The sequence below is a fragment of the Anabas testudineus genome, chromosome 2 (assembly GCF_900324465.2).
Source record: "Anabas testudineus chromosome 2, fAnaTes1.2, whole genome shotgun sequence".
Taxonomy (NCBI): domain Eukaryota; kingdom Metazoa; phylum Chordata; class Actinopteri; order Anabantiformes; family Anabantidae; genus Anabas; species Anabas testudineus.
This window is the reverse complement of record NC_046611.1, coordinates 19796106-19814026: the sequence shown is the minus strand read 5'-3', so window position 1 is coordinate 19814026 and position 17921 is coordinate 19796106. Positions and strand designations below refer to the sequence as shown.

The following is a 17921-nucleotide window of genomic DNA, read 5'->3' as shown; positions in this document are numbered from 1 at the left end:
AGGTCACAGTTAATCTCCTTTGTTTTTTCCTGCTCTTTGGTGTTAATATAAATTTTAATGTAGTGTAATTTCACCAGACGACCTTTAGAAACACTGTACGACCTCACTCCCCCGTTTGTGAACTCTGCTCCGTGTGCCACCACACGTGTGCTTGATGGTGCCACTGACTGCCACCCCAGTGCACAGCATCTGTTCGCGCCATTGAAATCTCTGACGTGCACAGACAGTTTCATATCTACAGGGTGGCGTTCATGTCAGTCAGTAGCATTATGCCGACATGTTCTGTCCTGGCACACATGTCTGAGTCCTGATGACAATAATTACTTTTGTACATCTTTACATTACTACTCAGCCCTTAACTTTAGCCCTTAACACTACATGTCATTGGATGAATAACTACTTACACACACTCACATATACACTCGTGCAGCGCTGCATAAAATGTTTGTGTTTAAGCATGTCTAATTAGGTAGTATACAAACAGACCAGAGTATAATCCTTTTTCTCATGAGAGCAGCCACTGGGAGAAGGAGGCAAGATTTTTGCCAGGAGCTTATTTTCACCCTAGTGCGATTCCACTTACAGGGATAGGGGGCTTCCACTTGTTTGGTGTTGGGGGATAAGCGGGGCAGGACATATGCATAAATTATTTAAGCCAATGTGTATTGCTGGAAGGGATAAAGTGATAGTGAGAACATAACACACACACACACACACACACACACACACACACACACAAAAAAAAAAAACAGCATCTTGTTAGAGAAAGTCTTTAAAGTGATCTGTGTACCTATGAGGCACTTAGCCAAAGCTGTTATTCAAAGTGACTTCTCAGCAGTGAACAGGTTTGGGTTTCTTCTCTGAAGGGCACCTTGTTCATCGGTACATTGTTCTCAGTCTTAAACTTTCATTCTTATGCAAATGATTGGGCTTTACTGCCTTTGGCCAGACGGCGCAAATTTTTTTTGTTGTTTTGCCTCAAGTGGTCCTTTCCCCACCGCCTCTTTTGTAGCCGTCTTTTTTTTGGTGCTAATGTTTGCACTGCTCATACCTGACCTCAGATAAGGAATTGACTTTCGCCTAAGTGAATATGGCTACATGTCGGCATCCATAAACTTTCTGGACTGTTTTCAGCATTTTACTTTGGACTGTGTCTTTATTTTGACCCATTGGCTCTGGTCCCAGAAGCCACTCAGTCTGTGTGCAAAATAAAAGGACCTTGGCTGTACACAGATAGCGATTTGAAAAATCCTTCCTCATCGACTGGCTTGGTCACAAAATGTCCACCTGATGACAACGGTTTTCTTGTTTTCTTCCCACACAAAGAACAAACAGAGGGTTATAAATCAAAGCTCCCTCAAACATCTAGCTTTTGTTAGGGTTTGTTTTTGTACGTTTATTGTGTCTATTGTTTCACAGATTTTCTCCTGCCTCGCAACATGAATTTCATTTTGTAATCTTTCCAGTCCACAGTAGCAGCGTCTTCAGTCCTGCCTTAAAACATTGGCACTTCCAATGCATCTCCACACAAACATGTCCTACGGTGTGCCGCTTATTTGAATGTTGCCTGAAGACATATACAGTGGAAATGGCAAGGGGCTTCTTGCAAGCTTGAATTGATATTTGACTGTTTATTATGAAGTTTCACTATCAGCTATATGCAATACCATGACTATCATCATAAGCTGGGCCTGCCTGTGCGGGGATTTTTGAACAAGGGAAGTTGTTTTGCTTTCATTGACACAGTTCTTGGCTTTTAAATGAGGCTACACCGCACTGCATGAAAGTAGTGTTAGCACACAACAAATGAAACCCAGAAAATATATAGAGAATATCCATGAATTAATACAAATGGTGGCATTAATGTAGCTGCTGTGTAGATTATAATAGAGCCCTGTTTTTCTTAAATGGTGTATGATTACACAAGTGTTTGTGTGTGTGTGTTTTTGCAGATATAAACATGGCAGGTGAGCCTAAGCCATACAGGCCTAAAGCAGGCTCCAAACGGCCGCTCTCAGCTGTTTACAGGTAAGATTTTCCCTCTGCAACTCTGTCCGTAAAATTAACAATTCCACATGTTCCTGCTCCCACTGATGCAAACGTGGAGTTAGAAATCAAGGATTCCTATTATCTCCACTTGAATTTGTACTTTTTACATTTGCCAGCCTTGACTCTTACTTACTTGGTTTATTCAACACAGAGCTGTGAAGCTCAACAGAGATGCTGTTGCATGATTCCTTTGCTTCGTACACATGTCGTGGTCACAGACAGATCAAATCAAAGCTTGGTGCTTGTTTACTGCAGTCTAATGTGACCGAGGGCCAGGGCGTGTTTCTGTATTCACCGGGACACTTGTGCATATGTCTGTCTGCTCTGATGGTTAGTCCACTTGGCAGAGTATACATTCCCACCCATTTACTCCTTTCTGAATTGTTGGTTTGTTACATTGCCTTTCTTATTTAGCCTACTAATTTATTAGTTTGTGCGTTGTGTTATTATAAACCCTCATTTGCATTTTATAGCTGCAGCTGAAAACAGCCAGGATGTAACATGGTAATTATGGAACAGCAATAGCCGAGGCAAAAACCCCACACTACTCTAAATTGAAATAGTAAGTTCATTAATCCTAATTAAAATTCCTGTGAGAGTAGCAACATTTCAAAACAGCTCCTTCTTTGCGCCTCTTGTCTTTATTTTATTTCTCGCTCTGAATTCTAAATTAGTTGACATCCTCAGTGTGTACTTAACATTGATTTTCCTCGCCAGGGTCTAAGAAAAGATTTTTTTCGACTTTAGTTTTTTTATATTTCTTTGTTGAGCTGTAATTCCTGCATGCCAGGCTTGCTACTTAACCAGTGGTGAGCATGAGGCATAAATGATAGCATGTCCATTAGAGTCAAAACAGCTGGATTAGATTTGTGTAGTTTTGAAAGACCCAAAAATGAGTCCTTTTAATTCAAGCCATCATTTTCCTTTTCTCTGTCTCTCTGCACCTTCCTCCCCCCTCCCATCGCTCCGTTTGTCTCTCTCATAGTGGTTATGAGTTTGACTACGAGTACTACAGAGATGATTTCTACAGCAGGTATGTATCATTCACTTGATGCTGTTATTGTATGTTGTTATTCACATTATAAAGTATTTCATTGTTGTCAGTATGTTTAAATGAAGCCTAATGATGTCCTCTCTAGTTCTCTTCTCCCTCTGTTCCTCTGTGTTAGATACCACACTTTACAGTGACAACAATGGCAGAATCACAACTCATAATTCTTCTTAAATAAGCAGCAAGTTCTCAATTTCACACATGGATCGACACAATCAGCCTTCTCATAACTAACCTTCAACTGCAGGTGAAGGTTGTATTTTCAGTTGACATCTCACAATATATACTACATAAAATATAAATCTTAAATATAAAAGGTGTCATGCTGCATACTGTAAATTCTATATATGTAATAGAGATCTGGCTGATCAATGTAGAATACAATGAAATAAAGAAGTTAGTCGACTTAGAATATGTTATTCTTCTGTTTTGTTGATTGTGCCTGAGCTGTTCACGTGCTGCAGCCACCGCTGCTTCAGTATGTGGAGAGTCCAAAGCCTAACAAGCCTGTCACCCCTAGTTATAGTTTCTGAGCTGCGATTGGAAGGCACCTATTCAGATGAATGCGTTTCTAAATGGTCAACAGGAATTCGTGTGAGATTTTAACAGACTTTTCCTCATTAAAAGTCTCCCTTGTCAGATATAATTCAGTAACCACAGAAACACCTGCAAATAGTCAACTTGGCTGTCAGTCAGAATGGCTGAACAGACTCAGCACGCCCCTCGAACATGCTGATGAAGGAACACTTGTTTCTCTCTCATTTATCTGCCAGTGATCAGAGCAGTTATTGGCAGAGACATTTTCTAAATGTCAAACTTGTTGAGAGCCGTGACAAACGTCTACTGTCACTGAGAACAGTCACAGCTGACACCTTCATTTGACATTTAGCACCCCTTTTCTTTTTATTCTCCTCACTTTTAAAATATAAATGTGAGGGGATTATTTGCATGCATTTTTATGGCCTGGATACTTGTACAGAAAAAGGGGATATCGGTAGATTTGAACTGCAGTGCCTGCCTTTTGATTTGTGTCTGCCGTTTGAGAGCAAGAACCCAAGAGAAATCCATCGAGAACTTTGAAATCCAATACTGGGAACAGATAAAAGGCTTTAGAAAGAGGTGATGGTGAAATGTGTACTGAAAAACCTTACAGCTCCTGTAAATGGACTTTTAGACAAAGGCTTATAGAAAAGGTGTAAGAAGTGAAGTTAATATTATAGGTTTTTCTCTTTTTTTTTGGAGGCTTTTCGACTACCACGGCAGAGTGGCCCCCCCGCCCAGAGCCGTCATCCCCCTCAAACGCTCCAGGGTGCTGGCTCCCTCCTCCCGTCGTGGGAAGACCTCCTTTCCCATCAAAACATCCTCCTCTTCCTCCTCTTCATCCTCCAGACCTCCCACATCCTCCTCCTCCTCCGGGCTCAAATGTACGTACAACAAGGTGCTTTTTTGCTTGTCTCGTGTTTACGCTGGACTCGGCAGATGGAGTTTTTTTTTTAATTTAATTTGCATCTTTCAAATAACGCTGCCTAATTACACTAATAGCATTCAGTTCTCTTCAAAAAAAAAAAAGGAAAGGAAAGAAACTGAAGGCTTAATGCAAATCTCAAAGCCGTGTCTCGGAGAGAGAAAACGCAGCAGCATGATTCAGCTGTGCTACTTACGCCACGCCACTATAAAAAGCTATTTAATTCACTCTAGCAGCTCAGAACAAGTCACACTGCAATGTAGAGCAAAACACTAAATCGCAAACACAAATATAATCCGGGCTTTCTGAGAAGCACCCATTCGGCAAACAGTGCTATTCCTGTCACCCAGGATCCATCTGGATCTCATTTGGTCTCCCAATTAACTGGTGATGTATTATGAAACCCTAAATGCAATTAATGTGAGATTGGGGGCATCTCTGTGGAGCTGTGGTCAGCTGTGTTTCCTAAACGTTAGTCTCCATCCGTAGCCTGTGTAATTGCCTACAGTGTTTGTTTCATTGTTGCTTGTCTAGGCCAGTGTTATCAGTGCAAGCAGCTTGGTAAGGTCTGTCAGGAGAACCCAGTTGCAGTTTTATAGAAAAGGAAAAAAGCCAATCTCCCATCCTCCTTTTTGGACGGAGTCAATGAATTCTCTCGCCTCTGTCTAAGCAGCGCTGCTCTATGTTTGGGAGACTAATTTGCCACAAAAAAAAAGTCAGCGTGTGTATTGGACTTGGCCTAGATAGATTGGACAGCAAAAAGAACTGTATCCTAACGACATGGTGGGTTAGTATAGGCGGTTTGTGCTGTACAGCGTGCCATCTTCTAAAGATACACTGATTCTCAGCATTAAAAGTTAAACACTGTGTTATTGAAATGTACATATAAAGCGCACAACTAATTATGAATGAACTACATGAGCATCGCCAGCCCCAAAACTCTTTGTCCAGTTTAATCTTCATAGATCATTCTCAGTATCCCCGAGATAGAATTTCTGCAGTTCATGTAGAGGTCCTAAAATTAGATCCATTACTCATTCCTTAAATCTTATGCTTATTAAATAACAATGGCGTTTTTTTTCTCCATCGCTTTCCTTTTAATGCAGGCTATCTAAAGATGCTGTGTTGATGAAACGATGTCGGATTAGGATGTGTATGTTTTCTCTCCGCAGCTTATGTGACTGATAGCACAAAAGGAATAAGGCCTGGAGGCGGCGATAAATTTGAAACTGTTCCACACTTTCTTATCATCAAAAGGCGGCTAGTAAGCTACCCAGGGCGAGCTCAGATAATGTTAGAATACTGATGTGAGTGCACACTGTATATGTGTGCATTCATGGATGTTGGTTTGTACACGTGAAAACAGGTGATACCAGGAAGGAGACAGAGACACTTTAGCGTCTCAGCCATGGAGATGGTATCATTGTATGTGCCCGGGTTTCTGCTTTAGGGTTGATGGCTACTTTGCAGAACAACATAAGACTAGGTCCTAGGATTTCATCACATATATTACCTGTGTATTGTCTTCAGTGTGGCATTATATACCCCCTTCCTCTCGGTTTGTCCTGCACACATTAATCACCCGCTGCTCCATTTAAAAAGTTAAAAAGTAATGTATTGACAAATACTGTACTATGTGCATCTGATGTTGCCTCCTGTAGGTTTCATTTGTTGCTTTTCAGCTTGAATTTTAGAGAAAGATTAAAGTGTCTTTTGAGAAACCAAGTTTACAGCAAGACAATATGTCAAAAAATCTTATCATGCGCCGAGGCCTCCTCTAAGCGTAGAGATGTTGATGTTTTATGCATCGATTTAGCTGATACATAGCAGCGCACAGACATAGGAGGGACTCTGCATTGCGATGTGGTGTGGGTGTAAATGTACATGAAAGAAACTAACTTAAAGAGCCACATGCAGACATGATGCTAGACAAGTAATGTTTTGATTCTGTGCGTGTCTCCTGCCTCTGATTTTCCAGCTAAAGCTTTACAGAAGCTCGTGGGTTTATTTACCAAGCGCTCATCTATCCTCACTCCAGACCTGACAGAATCTGATAGGTGTCAAAGAGAATTTAATGTTTTCATCTCAATGTCTGATGCGTGTTTTTTTTCCCCCTCCTTACAAAAGATGACACATTTCAGCGGCTGAGGGTTAAGGAATAAGATTATCTTATTACTTTATGGTCTAAATTCTTTAATCTGCTCAGTTGAAGCGGCTAAGGAGTACACCCTCGTTCCAGCAGCCGTGAGACAGGACCGATTGAATTAATGGTGACTTCCTTCAGATAAATATGCATATAAATATATATATATACAAACTTTGACATGAGGCAGTTACGCTTCATTTACCCAAAGCTCAGGTAGGTATTGTAAAGTGAACATTAAGACCCAAAGCAGAGCAGAAAGGGGACAGAAATGATTCATAAGGCAGTAAACAGAAGCTGTGGGAGGTCAAACTGTGCCCCGTGTTTCCTGCGCAGTACTGCTGGTAACGCAGAGATCAGACAAAGTTACAGCATGTGCAAGAAATGGAAGAAGGGGGTAGAAACGTATTGTTTAATCCATTTTATTTATATTTCAATTGCAAAACCAAAAGGATACAAATTCCATGTATCTTCATAGGAATGTAGTGAAAGCCACTTGACGTTGGACTTGATTGCTTTTTAAAGAAAAGCTGCAGCTGTAAGACTCACTGCATTAGCAGTATACCTGATACAGCATTAGACAACAGTAAACTGTGCTGCTGAAATTAAATGTTACAACAGTAATGCTGTGTTGTGATGCATCAAGTAAAGGAACGGCACATTGTGCCACTAACAATAAAACCTACTGTGTACAGAACTAAATGGCTACTTCTGAAGAAATGCAAACTGTAAGTAGAATCAAATGCAGGGTTTGATGTCATGAACACATTAAACATTTAAAGGTTTAAGACTTCTAACCAACATATAGACTGTGCACTCTACCAAACAGCTACTATTACTGTAGTGTAAAAAATACACCACCCTTTATATAAAGCTCATGCCAACAGACTTATGGCACACAGTTTGTTCAGATATTGGCACTACAGAGCAAAACTTGAGCGACACTGCACACTGTGGTGGGCGTAAGCTGTGTGCTAATCTTCAAATTGAAAGCAGCAGGTCCACAGTTTCAGCTGGGTAACTTTGCAGTTGGCCAGATTGAGATGTTCTTCCATGAAGAAAGTGTGACTCTGAGCGATCGTATGATATTCAGAACTATAAACTAGGAGTATTAACAGATAACAGCATGCAGGCGGTGATAAACTGGATGAAGCAGCCGTGGCTGAAAATTAGAACTCAGAGTAAAAGTAAATGACAGAGACGTCTGTTTTTCTGTGTATCTGTGTCTCAGCAGTGAAGACGGACCAGCTACAGACTATTAAACGGGAGCTGACTCAGATCAAGATGAAGATTGACTCTTTGCTGGGACGCCTGGAGAAGATTGAGAAGCAGCAGAGAGCCGAGTCTGGTGAGGAGACAAAACAATCAGAGCTGGCAGGGAAAGAAAGGGGAGAGGACAAGAGCACTGAGGGAGAGAAATTAAGAGCACCCACTGGCCATAAGTCTTAGTGACGTCGGAGCAGATAAGAGCAACAGAGCACTCCGTCAAAATGGCAGACAGGTGTCGACGACATGCTGACTCAGTTCATATCGGAGGTCTTTGTACAGTAGATGCTCCGCGGTACAGGACAGTGCAGAGAGCAGCTCACTGTGAAGGTCAGTGAGAGCTTGTGCCACATAGTGCCTGTTATGATTTTCACCACCACCACCACCACAGCAGGTTTTTAATTCTCCTTCAGACAAACCATTGTGTGGTTTGTCAGAACATTGAAATCCAAACCAGATGAAGGATCATTACCTCCAACTGGCTGAATACCAGCTGAATACCAGTTTCTGGGATTTTGGTAGAGAGAGAACATCTAATTATTAAAAGATGAAGAAAACATGATTCAGTGTGTTTATCTCAGCTCAGGCTGGCGTCAGAGATGATGAAGATATTGATCATTTCTTTGTTATACACTAGATAATAATTATAAAACTTTTTTACTATTTTAGTATCCTATTAGCCTCAAATTAAACATACCAGGGCTTAAAGCAGCTATTCTCCAGTCTCTTCCCATACATGTTATCAGATTATATAATTTTCTCAAAATAAAACTATCTTTCTGAATCTAGAATAAAATTTAAGCGATCAGAGAAAACACAAACTGACAACCCCTCATGAGTCCCACAGACACAGCCAGTACACCCACTATCATCTGTCTTAAAGATAACGTACAGTTCATAAGTTGCTGTTTGCGGTGATTAGCACCAACAGTTAAATTTGTTCGGACAGCCATGCTAGTGGCCTGCTGAAGTCAAATTTCTTCTGTCCCGTGACGTGTAAGGAGCTGTACGACCTCTAGGGAACTTTTTTTTTTTTTATTTCTGCACAGGGAGTAAACTTTGCAACTACAATATGAACCAAAAAAAAAAAACAGACCGTAATCACACTCTGACTTTTTTCCGTGTGCCCTCTTTTCTCACACAGAGGCTCAGAGAAAATACGAGGACAACTGTGACTCAATGCATGACGGGTCTGTGTCAGAGACGGCAGAAAACTCTGGGGAGGAGGCTTGTGAGGGGGCACTGGATGTGGAGGCAGGAGAGATGACCGATGGAGGCGAGGACGACTATGATGAGGAGGGCAGCCACCATCTGGTGAGAAAAAATAGTTGACAGGGCTGACAGGGAGGAAGAGAGTAAGGCACTTTGGGAGATCTCAAGTGGGCAGACAGTCTTCGCTTTCTGAAAGTTAATTTTCCAGAATTATTCATGGCCACAGATCTGAGAGAGCGGGGCTTCACATGAGTGAATGGTGAGGGCGCCTGGACTGACAGTTTTTCCCTGTCGACCCCAGCTCAAACAGTGGCAGCGAGGCTCTTCACAGGCCCACACACAGGCACAGGCCCACACACAGGCACACACTTACAGACTATAATTAAAGCAGAGGGTTTAAGACACATAGGAGAGGGTTTTATAAAGGACTTGCATGGACTGGTATGGATCTGTCCATGAAGTGGAGGACGTAGAAGCGTACTGAGGAGATTATTGTTTTGCAAGGTCACTGAAGAAATAGCAGCTCTAAAGGCAAGCCAATGAAAGCCGATCTGTCGAGAAGATTCAATTATTATTATTTCTTTAATAAATAATATATTTCAAAACCTTTTCATTATAAATTCCAGCAGCCCAAGGTGATACCTACAAATTGCTTGTTTCATCTGACGAAAACTCAGCGTTTTTCAGTTTAAAGTAATAATAACACAATTGTTTAGAGAGCACTTTTCTACAAAGTGCCTCACATAGAAAACAGAAAGAGAACAGCGATCACAAGTTAAATTCAAAAGGAGAATAGAAAAAAGAAAACTCAACAAATCCTACTTGAGCAAGCACTAGGCGATAGTGGAGAGGAAACACTCCCTTTAGAGGAAGAAACCTCCAGAAGAACCAGGCTCGTGTTAGGCGGACATCTGCCTCGACCGGTTGTGGCGAGGGAAATGTATAATGGAAAAACAAGTAAAACTAATAACACTAGACAAGTATAATAAAAACAAGAACAACGACAACAGTTTTTTCCTTTTGAAAAACAGTTTACCAAAAGTAAGAGGGAGGACAATCTATCAAAACTAGTACATTTGAAGAAATCAGGAAAGACTAGTAGAAGTATGTCTTAAGGAGAAATTGAATCCGCTGATCTTATTTACTGCTTAAGTTGTTCCAGAGTTTGTTTGGGGGCTCTATCTGCAAAAGCTCTGTCACCTTTAGTTTTCATTCTAATATCAGGGACACACATAAGATCTCTACCTGAGGATCTCAGGCTACTTGCAGGTCCATAAGTTTTTAGCAACTGGGATATATAGATGGGGGAAAGGCCATGCAGGGATTTAAAAGCTATCAATAACATCTTAAAATCTCTCCTAAAAGATCCTGGGAGCCAGTGCAAGGAAGCTAAGACAAGAGCGACATGTTCATTTCTTCCTTTTTCTAGTTAAGAGTCTGAGTTCTGAACAATCTGGAGCCGACTAATAGATTTATGACTGAGACAGGTAAACAGAAGGCTGCAATAGTAAAGGCTTGAGGAAATACGATGAAAATTCATATGAAAATGTGTAAAAGGTGCAAATTGTCACAATGAGCCAGAAAAGGTTTTGCATTTTAATTGCAGGTAATTTTAAAATGACAATTACATATTCGGACTTTCAAGACAAATCAGCTGATTTATTTCTAATCGTACCTCATGCTCAGGATTTCTGATTTCGATGGTTTTATAGCTTGTTGATTAAGTTAAAAACTTTTTTTGCTGACTCTTGAGGAGTCTCATTATTACTCTTTTGTTAAATAATATCTTTGTATGAGAATCATTGATATAATTGACATTTACTAGATTTAACACTCTATTTCTATGTCATAAAAGAGACAGTACATATATACACATATAACATGTAGTTTAATTAATGTAAATTAGTATTTCATCTAATCTAAGTACTACATTTGGGATGTTAGCTGTGCAGTGTTTAGCCAAAAAAGCAATGCAGTGTTCAGTCAGTCTGTTTACTGGTTAGCTGCTGTCTGTAGAGAAGATCTTTGCTAACTTGTTGGACAGGTGTCTGATGAATGCCAAAAATGCCATGTTAACATTGACTTCCATTGAAGAATGTGGTTTAGTTGAGTTTGTGCTTTGAAAATTATAAAATAAATGGCAGTTTACCATTTATAACTAAAATATCTCACTTCTCTCTTCTTCACACTGTTGTGTCCAAACGTCTGGCCCTTTAACTTAATGAAATAATGTTTAGCTTAATAATAGTTATCTGCATGCTGGAGGCTTTAAAACTCCCACAGTGCTTCATATTAGCTGTGTTTTTTTTTTTCAAAAGCATTAATCAAACCAGCAGCCACTCTGTTTTATTTTGAATCTCACTGTTTGCCAAGTTCAAGCAGTGATATCAAAGCAATTATCCTCGGTTTCATCTGGGCTTAGCCGTGCACTGTGGCCACGCTTCTGACCGTGCCTTCTCTATTAGGCGATATTTATTAGTTCTTAACCAGGGCATGCTATCCTTGATGAAAGCTTTATGTCATCGCTAATGGAAGAGATTATTTTTCAGACACATGGTAGAAGAGATTATTTGTTTCCTGAAGGTCACGTCGATCGCTGATCATGATAATGTACTAGAAAGACTGTTCTGCAAGTAGGGATCGGTGGTGTTGTTGAGCAAATATCAGCAATGACCTTTAGAAAAGATTAAACAATGTGTGTGCTCGGTTAAAACCGCTGCTTCTTAGTTGCGATTTTAACGTCCTCTCTGTCCTCTCCTTTTCAGATAGAGAACCACGTATCAGATATTGACAACTGAGATCAGGTAAGAGCTTCGGATTTCTTTCCGTTACAGCACGTGTGAGGTTGTTCTACAATACTGTTAAAGGCTCTCAGAGCCAGTCCCTGTTAAAGACCTTACATCCGGCCCTCATTAAAAGCTGGAACCACTGAACCATGGCTTGAGCATCTCTAAACATCTGTTAATCAGTCAGAAGCACCATGACATTTGAAAGACCAGCTCCAGTGAAGGGCAGCTAATGCCAAATTCAACAAGGGGAGCTAGAATGGCATTCCAATGGGCCAGAACTCCCCATAAACAACATTCATCTAATTGAATTGTGTGAAAGGGGGGTATGAATGGTGAGGCCTAAGGTGGAGAGTTTCCTGCGTGTCGCCTCTCAGGATGTGGGTAATGATGCAGCCACATCATCAGTTGGCTCAGCACGGCCTGGCGCTTCATAGCGGGGGTGCTTGGCAATGCTTATGAGTTGCAGACTGTTGATGTATTACTGAATCAAGATCTGGTACAGTTTTGTTTTGCTGCTGGATGAGCGAAGGAGATCTCTGACACCATTAACCACTATTTATTACAGTGCATTATTTTGGTTTAGGATTTTTAAAACTTTCAGTTTAGTCATCGTCATTTCCTGAAAACTAGTTAAATCATTTACTTCCTCTGAGTTTTAGTCTAACTTTGGGTATTTTTCATTTCAATCATGTGTCATCAAATACATGATGAGTACAAAAATGTGTACTCATCATGGACACCACTTTTTTTATTACTAAAGTAGATTTCACACACAATAAAATAGTGGACAAAATACTTTTCCATGGAGCTATAATGCACTTCAGTGTATGTTTAGATGCACATATGTGTTCATATATAGTAATGGTGGTTCCCTGCACCCTAACGGCCATGTTATATCCAGGTTAAAGTGTATTATAAGCTATATCTACACAGTCTATTATTTAAATATAGCCAAATATACAGTGGTTAAAGACACAACTTTATGCAATTCACATTTAAAACATTCATGTTTCAGTGGAAAAAAACAGGTTAGCTGGTTTCCAAAGTTTCTTAATGTATGACCTCACCAGTAACATCACACAACTTTCCCCATCTACTCGTCCAGACACTCGGTGTCCCAGTTCTGTCCACGTCTTAAAAACCACTTGTTACACTTGAGTTTTCCATTTCATTTCCATGTGTCTGCCCTTTTTCACATTCTATCAGTAGCTGATTCACAAAGCCTCCTCACAGCACATACATTTAAAAATCTGAAAATCCCACTCGAGGTTGTGGAGAATATATGAATGTTTTGCTTGAAGGCCTACCGAGGATAGAAAATTAGTGAGGAGAACCTCAATAAGTTGTGTCCAGAAGGATTAAAGAGGCAGCTTAGGCTACCAGCAAATACTTCTGCATTTCCCAAGATATTTCTGAGGCCATTCAAAACGGACAAGCTTTAAAACTCAGCCTAATCCTCATCAGATTTACAACATTATAACTAGCCACCATGTTTGAGGAGGAGACACAGTGCTGTAGTGCGTTTTCATCCGTTTTCTCCTTTATCTCTTCAGGGTGAGGAAGCCGACACCCGGTCAGTGGAATTAGACTCCATCATCACCTTCGGGAGGCAGAAAAGGATGTCTGAGGGATCAAGACACTCATTCTGGATTGTAAGTTGTGTTCAAGAGAAGCTGAATCTCATTTAGATGCCCGGCTGTGATGCACAACTGAACGTGATGTGCACACTAAAGAAAATGTACAGTATTCAAGATCCATTTTAATGCATTGGCCTGAGTTGACCTCATGGATGTTCTGTGCCACTTATATTTCATTGCAAGAGACTGACAGTGTGTTCTAATCCTGAAAATATGCAGAAGTGAAAGAGCTAAAGGGATTTATTCAGATTTATTAATTGAATTACGTTGCAGGCACAGAAAAATTATGTTGGTCAATTGTTCCTGCTTCTAATAATGTCTGTTTGCGTTGTAATTTCACAAACAGTTTTTCAATTTCTTTCTGTTGTTGTTGTTCAAAAATCAAATGAATAAACAATAGAACAATCTGCAGCCACAGTGTAATATTCAGAAAATGAATGAAACATTGGTGCCGTCTGGTTCGGCTTTGACTCATATACATAAGCCAATAGCTGTGAGCATAACTTTATCCCGCTTTATCCATTTATCACACAAATGCCCTGTGGGGCTGTTCCATCATATATTCCAACTCCTGCCAAGTTTTAGAAGCAGGAAAGGGCTTCGTGTGCTAGAGAGCCAACAGTGGCACAGACCTCCTGCCAGGGAGCAGTGCCCTAACATCTCAGAGCACTCCTCCCCGCTCTGCCTGTGAATCCCAACATGGGCTGCTGCTGTTCAGCAGCCAACGCCCTCCTTCTCCTTCAGTCTGCCTCTGCATTCCGCATTGGGTCTGTTTCACGCCAGCGAGAGAGCAACTGCAAGGTCTTTCGAAACGTTGTGCTATTTTGAATCATACATATTATTCAAGTATATTAGCCGTGATTCATGTTGCCTAAATGTTTGAATAAATGTGGAACAATTACCCTTAAAACAACCTTAATAGCAGCAATCCAAAACATAATATGTCCATAAAAGCCAAACTGCAGACAGATAAAGCTGAACCAGGCGGCACTACATGATTCATCCACTGATTTGGATAACTTTACTAACTGTAATGCACAAGATTTCTGCCAGCTCAGATTTGTCACTTACATTGCTGCCATGTGGAGCTGCTAACATGCTTCAGCAGAGCGATTATAATTAACCTGATTATAAAGTAATTGCTGCAAAATGAATTATGTCACCAGTGATTGGATGCCAGCATGCTCTACTGTTAATTTAATTTTTTTTTTTTCCACTAACATGTATCTATTAGGAAGTATTTGTTGGGAGCTCCAGCTAATGTAAACCAGGCGATTGCTCAGTATTTTCAGTTTGGTTGATGATGTACATGAGGTAACGTTATGAGAAACAAATTAATTAATGTCAAAGCTGTCAGAGGACCTTATGGATGGAAAATTTGTTTTTTGGGGGGTGAACTAACCCTTTAAATCAGTAACGTCAGCTCGCACAGTTTCATGAATACACAAATGAGCCGTGGCAGCGCCGCCTGAAAACACACATACACAATAAAAAGTTAAAAAAAGCGACTGTCCTGCAGCTCATTCAAAATAAGTGTCTGGTGAATGATGACAATGTGTAATATTTAGCACTATTTTTGTATCCAACAAATATGTTCAAGGGAAATGGCTCTGCTACATGTTTCTTTTTTGCTGGTAGTCTGTAATTTAATGAACAGTATGGTGACGTGTCAAATGTTTCGCAAAGAGAACTAAAAAAAAAAGAAAAAGAAGAAAAAGAAACATCTCATTACTTTTAACTGTTGTAATTTATCTGGGTCACTTTCAAACATTTCTGGCCCAGCACTTACTTTTCGTTTGCCATGTATATAGTGCATAAACTTCATGAAGTTTAAAATAATATTGAAACAATATACTGACAGTTTGTTGGAATCATTGCGGGTTTTAACCAGGATCGTGGGGCTTGTGGAGACGTGTAATGGACAATACTGTTGTATAGAAATGTAAATTTTTTGTAAAGATATTTTTATCAAAGGGCATGTTTACTGTAACTTTGTATTTTCAGTTATGTATAAAAAAAAAACAGCTTACTCCAACTGTTGTAAGGCTAGAAGACTCATTGTCATTGTAGATAACTTCTTGTGTTCTTGTCGGTAAATATAATGTTTGTGTCATATATTTAACTAGTCAAATGTTTCAATGATTAACACTTTATTTTACAAATAAACATGAACTGAAGGACAAAGTGGCTGACTTTGTTGTAAAGTGTCACATGAATACAGGCATAATAATTAATTACAGATGATATGTAAATATTGGGCACGTAATTAGGGCGTTCAACCTAAAAAATGCATTAGTTCTATGTAGTCTGCTCATTTAATCATGATTTATAGAGTTGATTATGCAGCGCATGTGCGGCACTCGCCATCAGAGTGACAGTTTAACAAGTTATACAGCACAGTGTTTGAATACATGTCAAATTAACATCAGAAAGCTGGACACTCCTAACAGCAGCTTGTCATATTGTGTTTCACTAATGGCACCAGTCACGGCGGCTGACAGTTAATGTTAATATCAGCGTGTTCCTTCCACTGTGAGCTTTGTCTAAATACGAAATGACCATGTAGCAACATGTCTACCTGCAAGTGGTGATAACGTTACACCAACCCAATCAAGTCCAAAATAGTAATTTCTGAAATAGATTTAAATGCGTGTTTGCTTATCTCTATGCTGAATTGAGCACAAACACAGGAGGAAGCAGGAGTAACACTAACAAGGTGGGCTTTCTATTGATTTATGATTTATAAAAAGAGTTTCTGTGGCTGGCTATCTTTACAACAAGGTCAGATTCCAGGCTTAGCGCCAGTAGACGTGCTACTACAGATGATGGGGAATCACTGTCATGCTCTAGGACACGTTTGCAGGACACATGGGACTCTGGTCCAGCAGTAGTCTCCGAACTCATTACACTCGCCCTCCGTCAAATTAACAAACAGTCCAGCTCTTATTTCCTATGCTTCACCTTGGAGTGCACACTGTGATTTAAAGGCTGATTATGACCCTTCACATTGATAGAGGATGTGTCACTGTGCAGATCCTGTTCCTCATTTCCCAAATGAGTTTCATAACTGTGAAATGTTTCAGCTGGGATGAACGTCTTCCTGCAGTTTGTCTGTCCACTGACAACTCTGGGCTCTGCAAGTCATTTCAGTGTGTGCGGCACAGCCTTTTCACAGTCGGTTAGGATTTGTAGTCCACACGGACTATTCTATTTTTATTTGTTTGCTCCTGTGAATGAGTTTCTCACCAGTTTCCTGTACTACTTTTCCCTGAAATCAAATCAACAACTGACATGTTGTGAGCCCAGTGTTGTAATCTCTAGGGCATTAGTCTAATATTAAAACAAGCAATTAAAAAGAATATATTCGTATTTACAGCTTACAGAGTTTACAGAGTTTCTTTGCATAAAAATCAGTATTAAAAGAAACTAAATCAAAAGCAACAAAAAAAGCTTGTGACACTAAAGCCAATCCTTTCATAAATGAGTGTTTGTAGTGACTTAAAAGATGCTAACAGTTCAACCAGCCTGAGCCCTGCAGGGTGTTCTTCTGTGTCTTATTAGAAATTCCCTCCTTGTTAGACCACAACATTAACGTCCTTGAAAGGTTTTGGTGTGTCACCTCCACTCTGTTAGCAACTCTGTAAAAGTAGCAGGGCTGCACAGAATGCTGATTTAAAGCCCACCATGTACCCGCAGCAAAAGGTAATACAGTCAAGGTTAATGAGGGCCAACTTTACTGCCACACACTATTAGCCTGCTGTATCCAGTCCGCACCACCAGTGGCAGGCACCCAGCTGTTCCTGTTTAACCCACAGTATGTTTGAGAAAACTTCCCACTCCCTGCTTAATACAGTGCACTTTAACAATTTACACAGGAATGGCTGAAGAGAAGATAGGCAGCCATGACAGTCAGCCTTAGGATGGAATTGACTACATGGTTTTAATTACAGTATAGCTCTTAAGCTTCTGCAATATTGGATTTTTTTTACTTTCACAGCTGTGAAAATAATAATAAAATAAAAAAAAAAGATTAAATGAGTGGTGGTGTTGCTGCTACAGCTGCTGGCCATTACATTGATTTGGAAGGGCAGGCATCTTTTGGAAAAGCGTATATACTTTTTTAATTTAAACAAATTTATTACCATTCTGGCCCAGAACCATCAGCTGGCATGTGTTTACAGCAGCTGACAGACTCAATTTATTAATTTTAACTTGTCTCTCTCCATTTGGGAAATAAATGATGTGATCAGCTCTGTTTCATATAGATTTACGCACTGAAATGCAGAAGACAAGGATTACTGTGATGGAA

At 40.1% G+C, this 17921-nt stretch overlaps 1 protein-coding gene across 2 annotated transcripts in view; it reads left to right on the top strand.

Annotated features, from left to right (window-relative positions):
* Positions 1-15422, top strand: part of LOC113163055 (RNA-binding Raly-like protein) — a 43889-nt gene extending 28467 nt beyond the window's left edge. Inside the window, exons 2-8 of one of the 2 annotated variants that reach the window (XM_026361368.1) lie at positions 1953-2028; positions 3035-3082; positions 4343-4524; positions 7943-8056; positions 9119-9288; positions 11952-11990; positions 13529-15422. In XM_026361368.1, coding sequence (XP_026217153.1) covers positions 1953-2028; positions 3035-3082; positions 4343-4524; positions 7943-8056; positions 9119-9288; positions 11952-11984 — 623 coding nt within the window. In that variant the 3' untranslated portion in view covers positions 11985-11990; positions 13529-15422. Of the gene's footprint in view, positions 1-1952; positions 2029-3034; positions 3083-4342; positions 4525-7939; positions 8057-9118; positions 9289-11951; positions 11991-13528 lie in introns of both variants that reach the window. The other variant, XM_026361367.1, reaches the window with a different exon arrangement.
* Positions 15423-17921: the final 2499 nt, after the last annotated feature.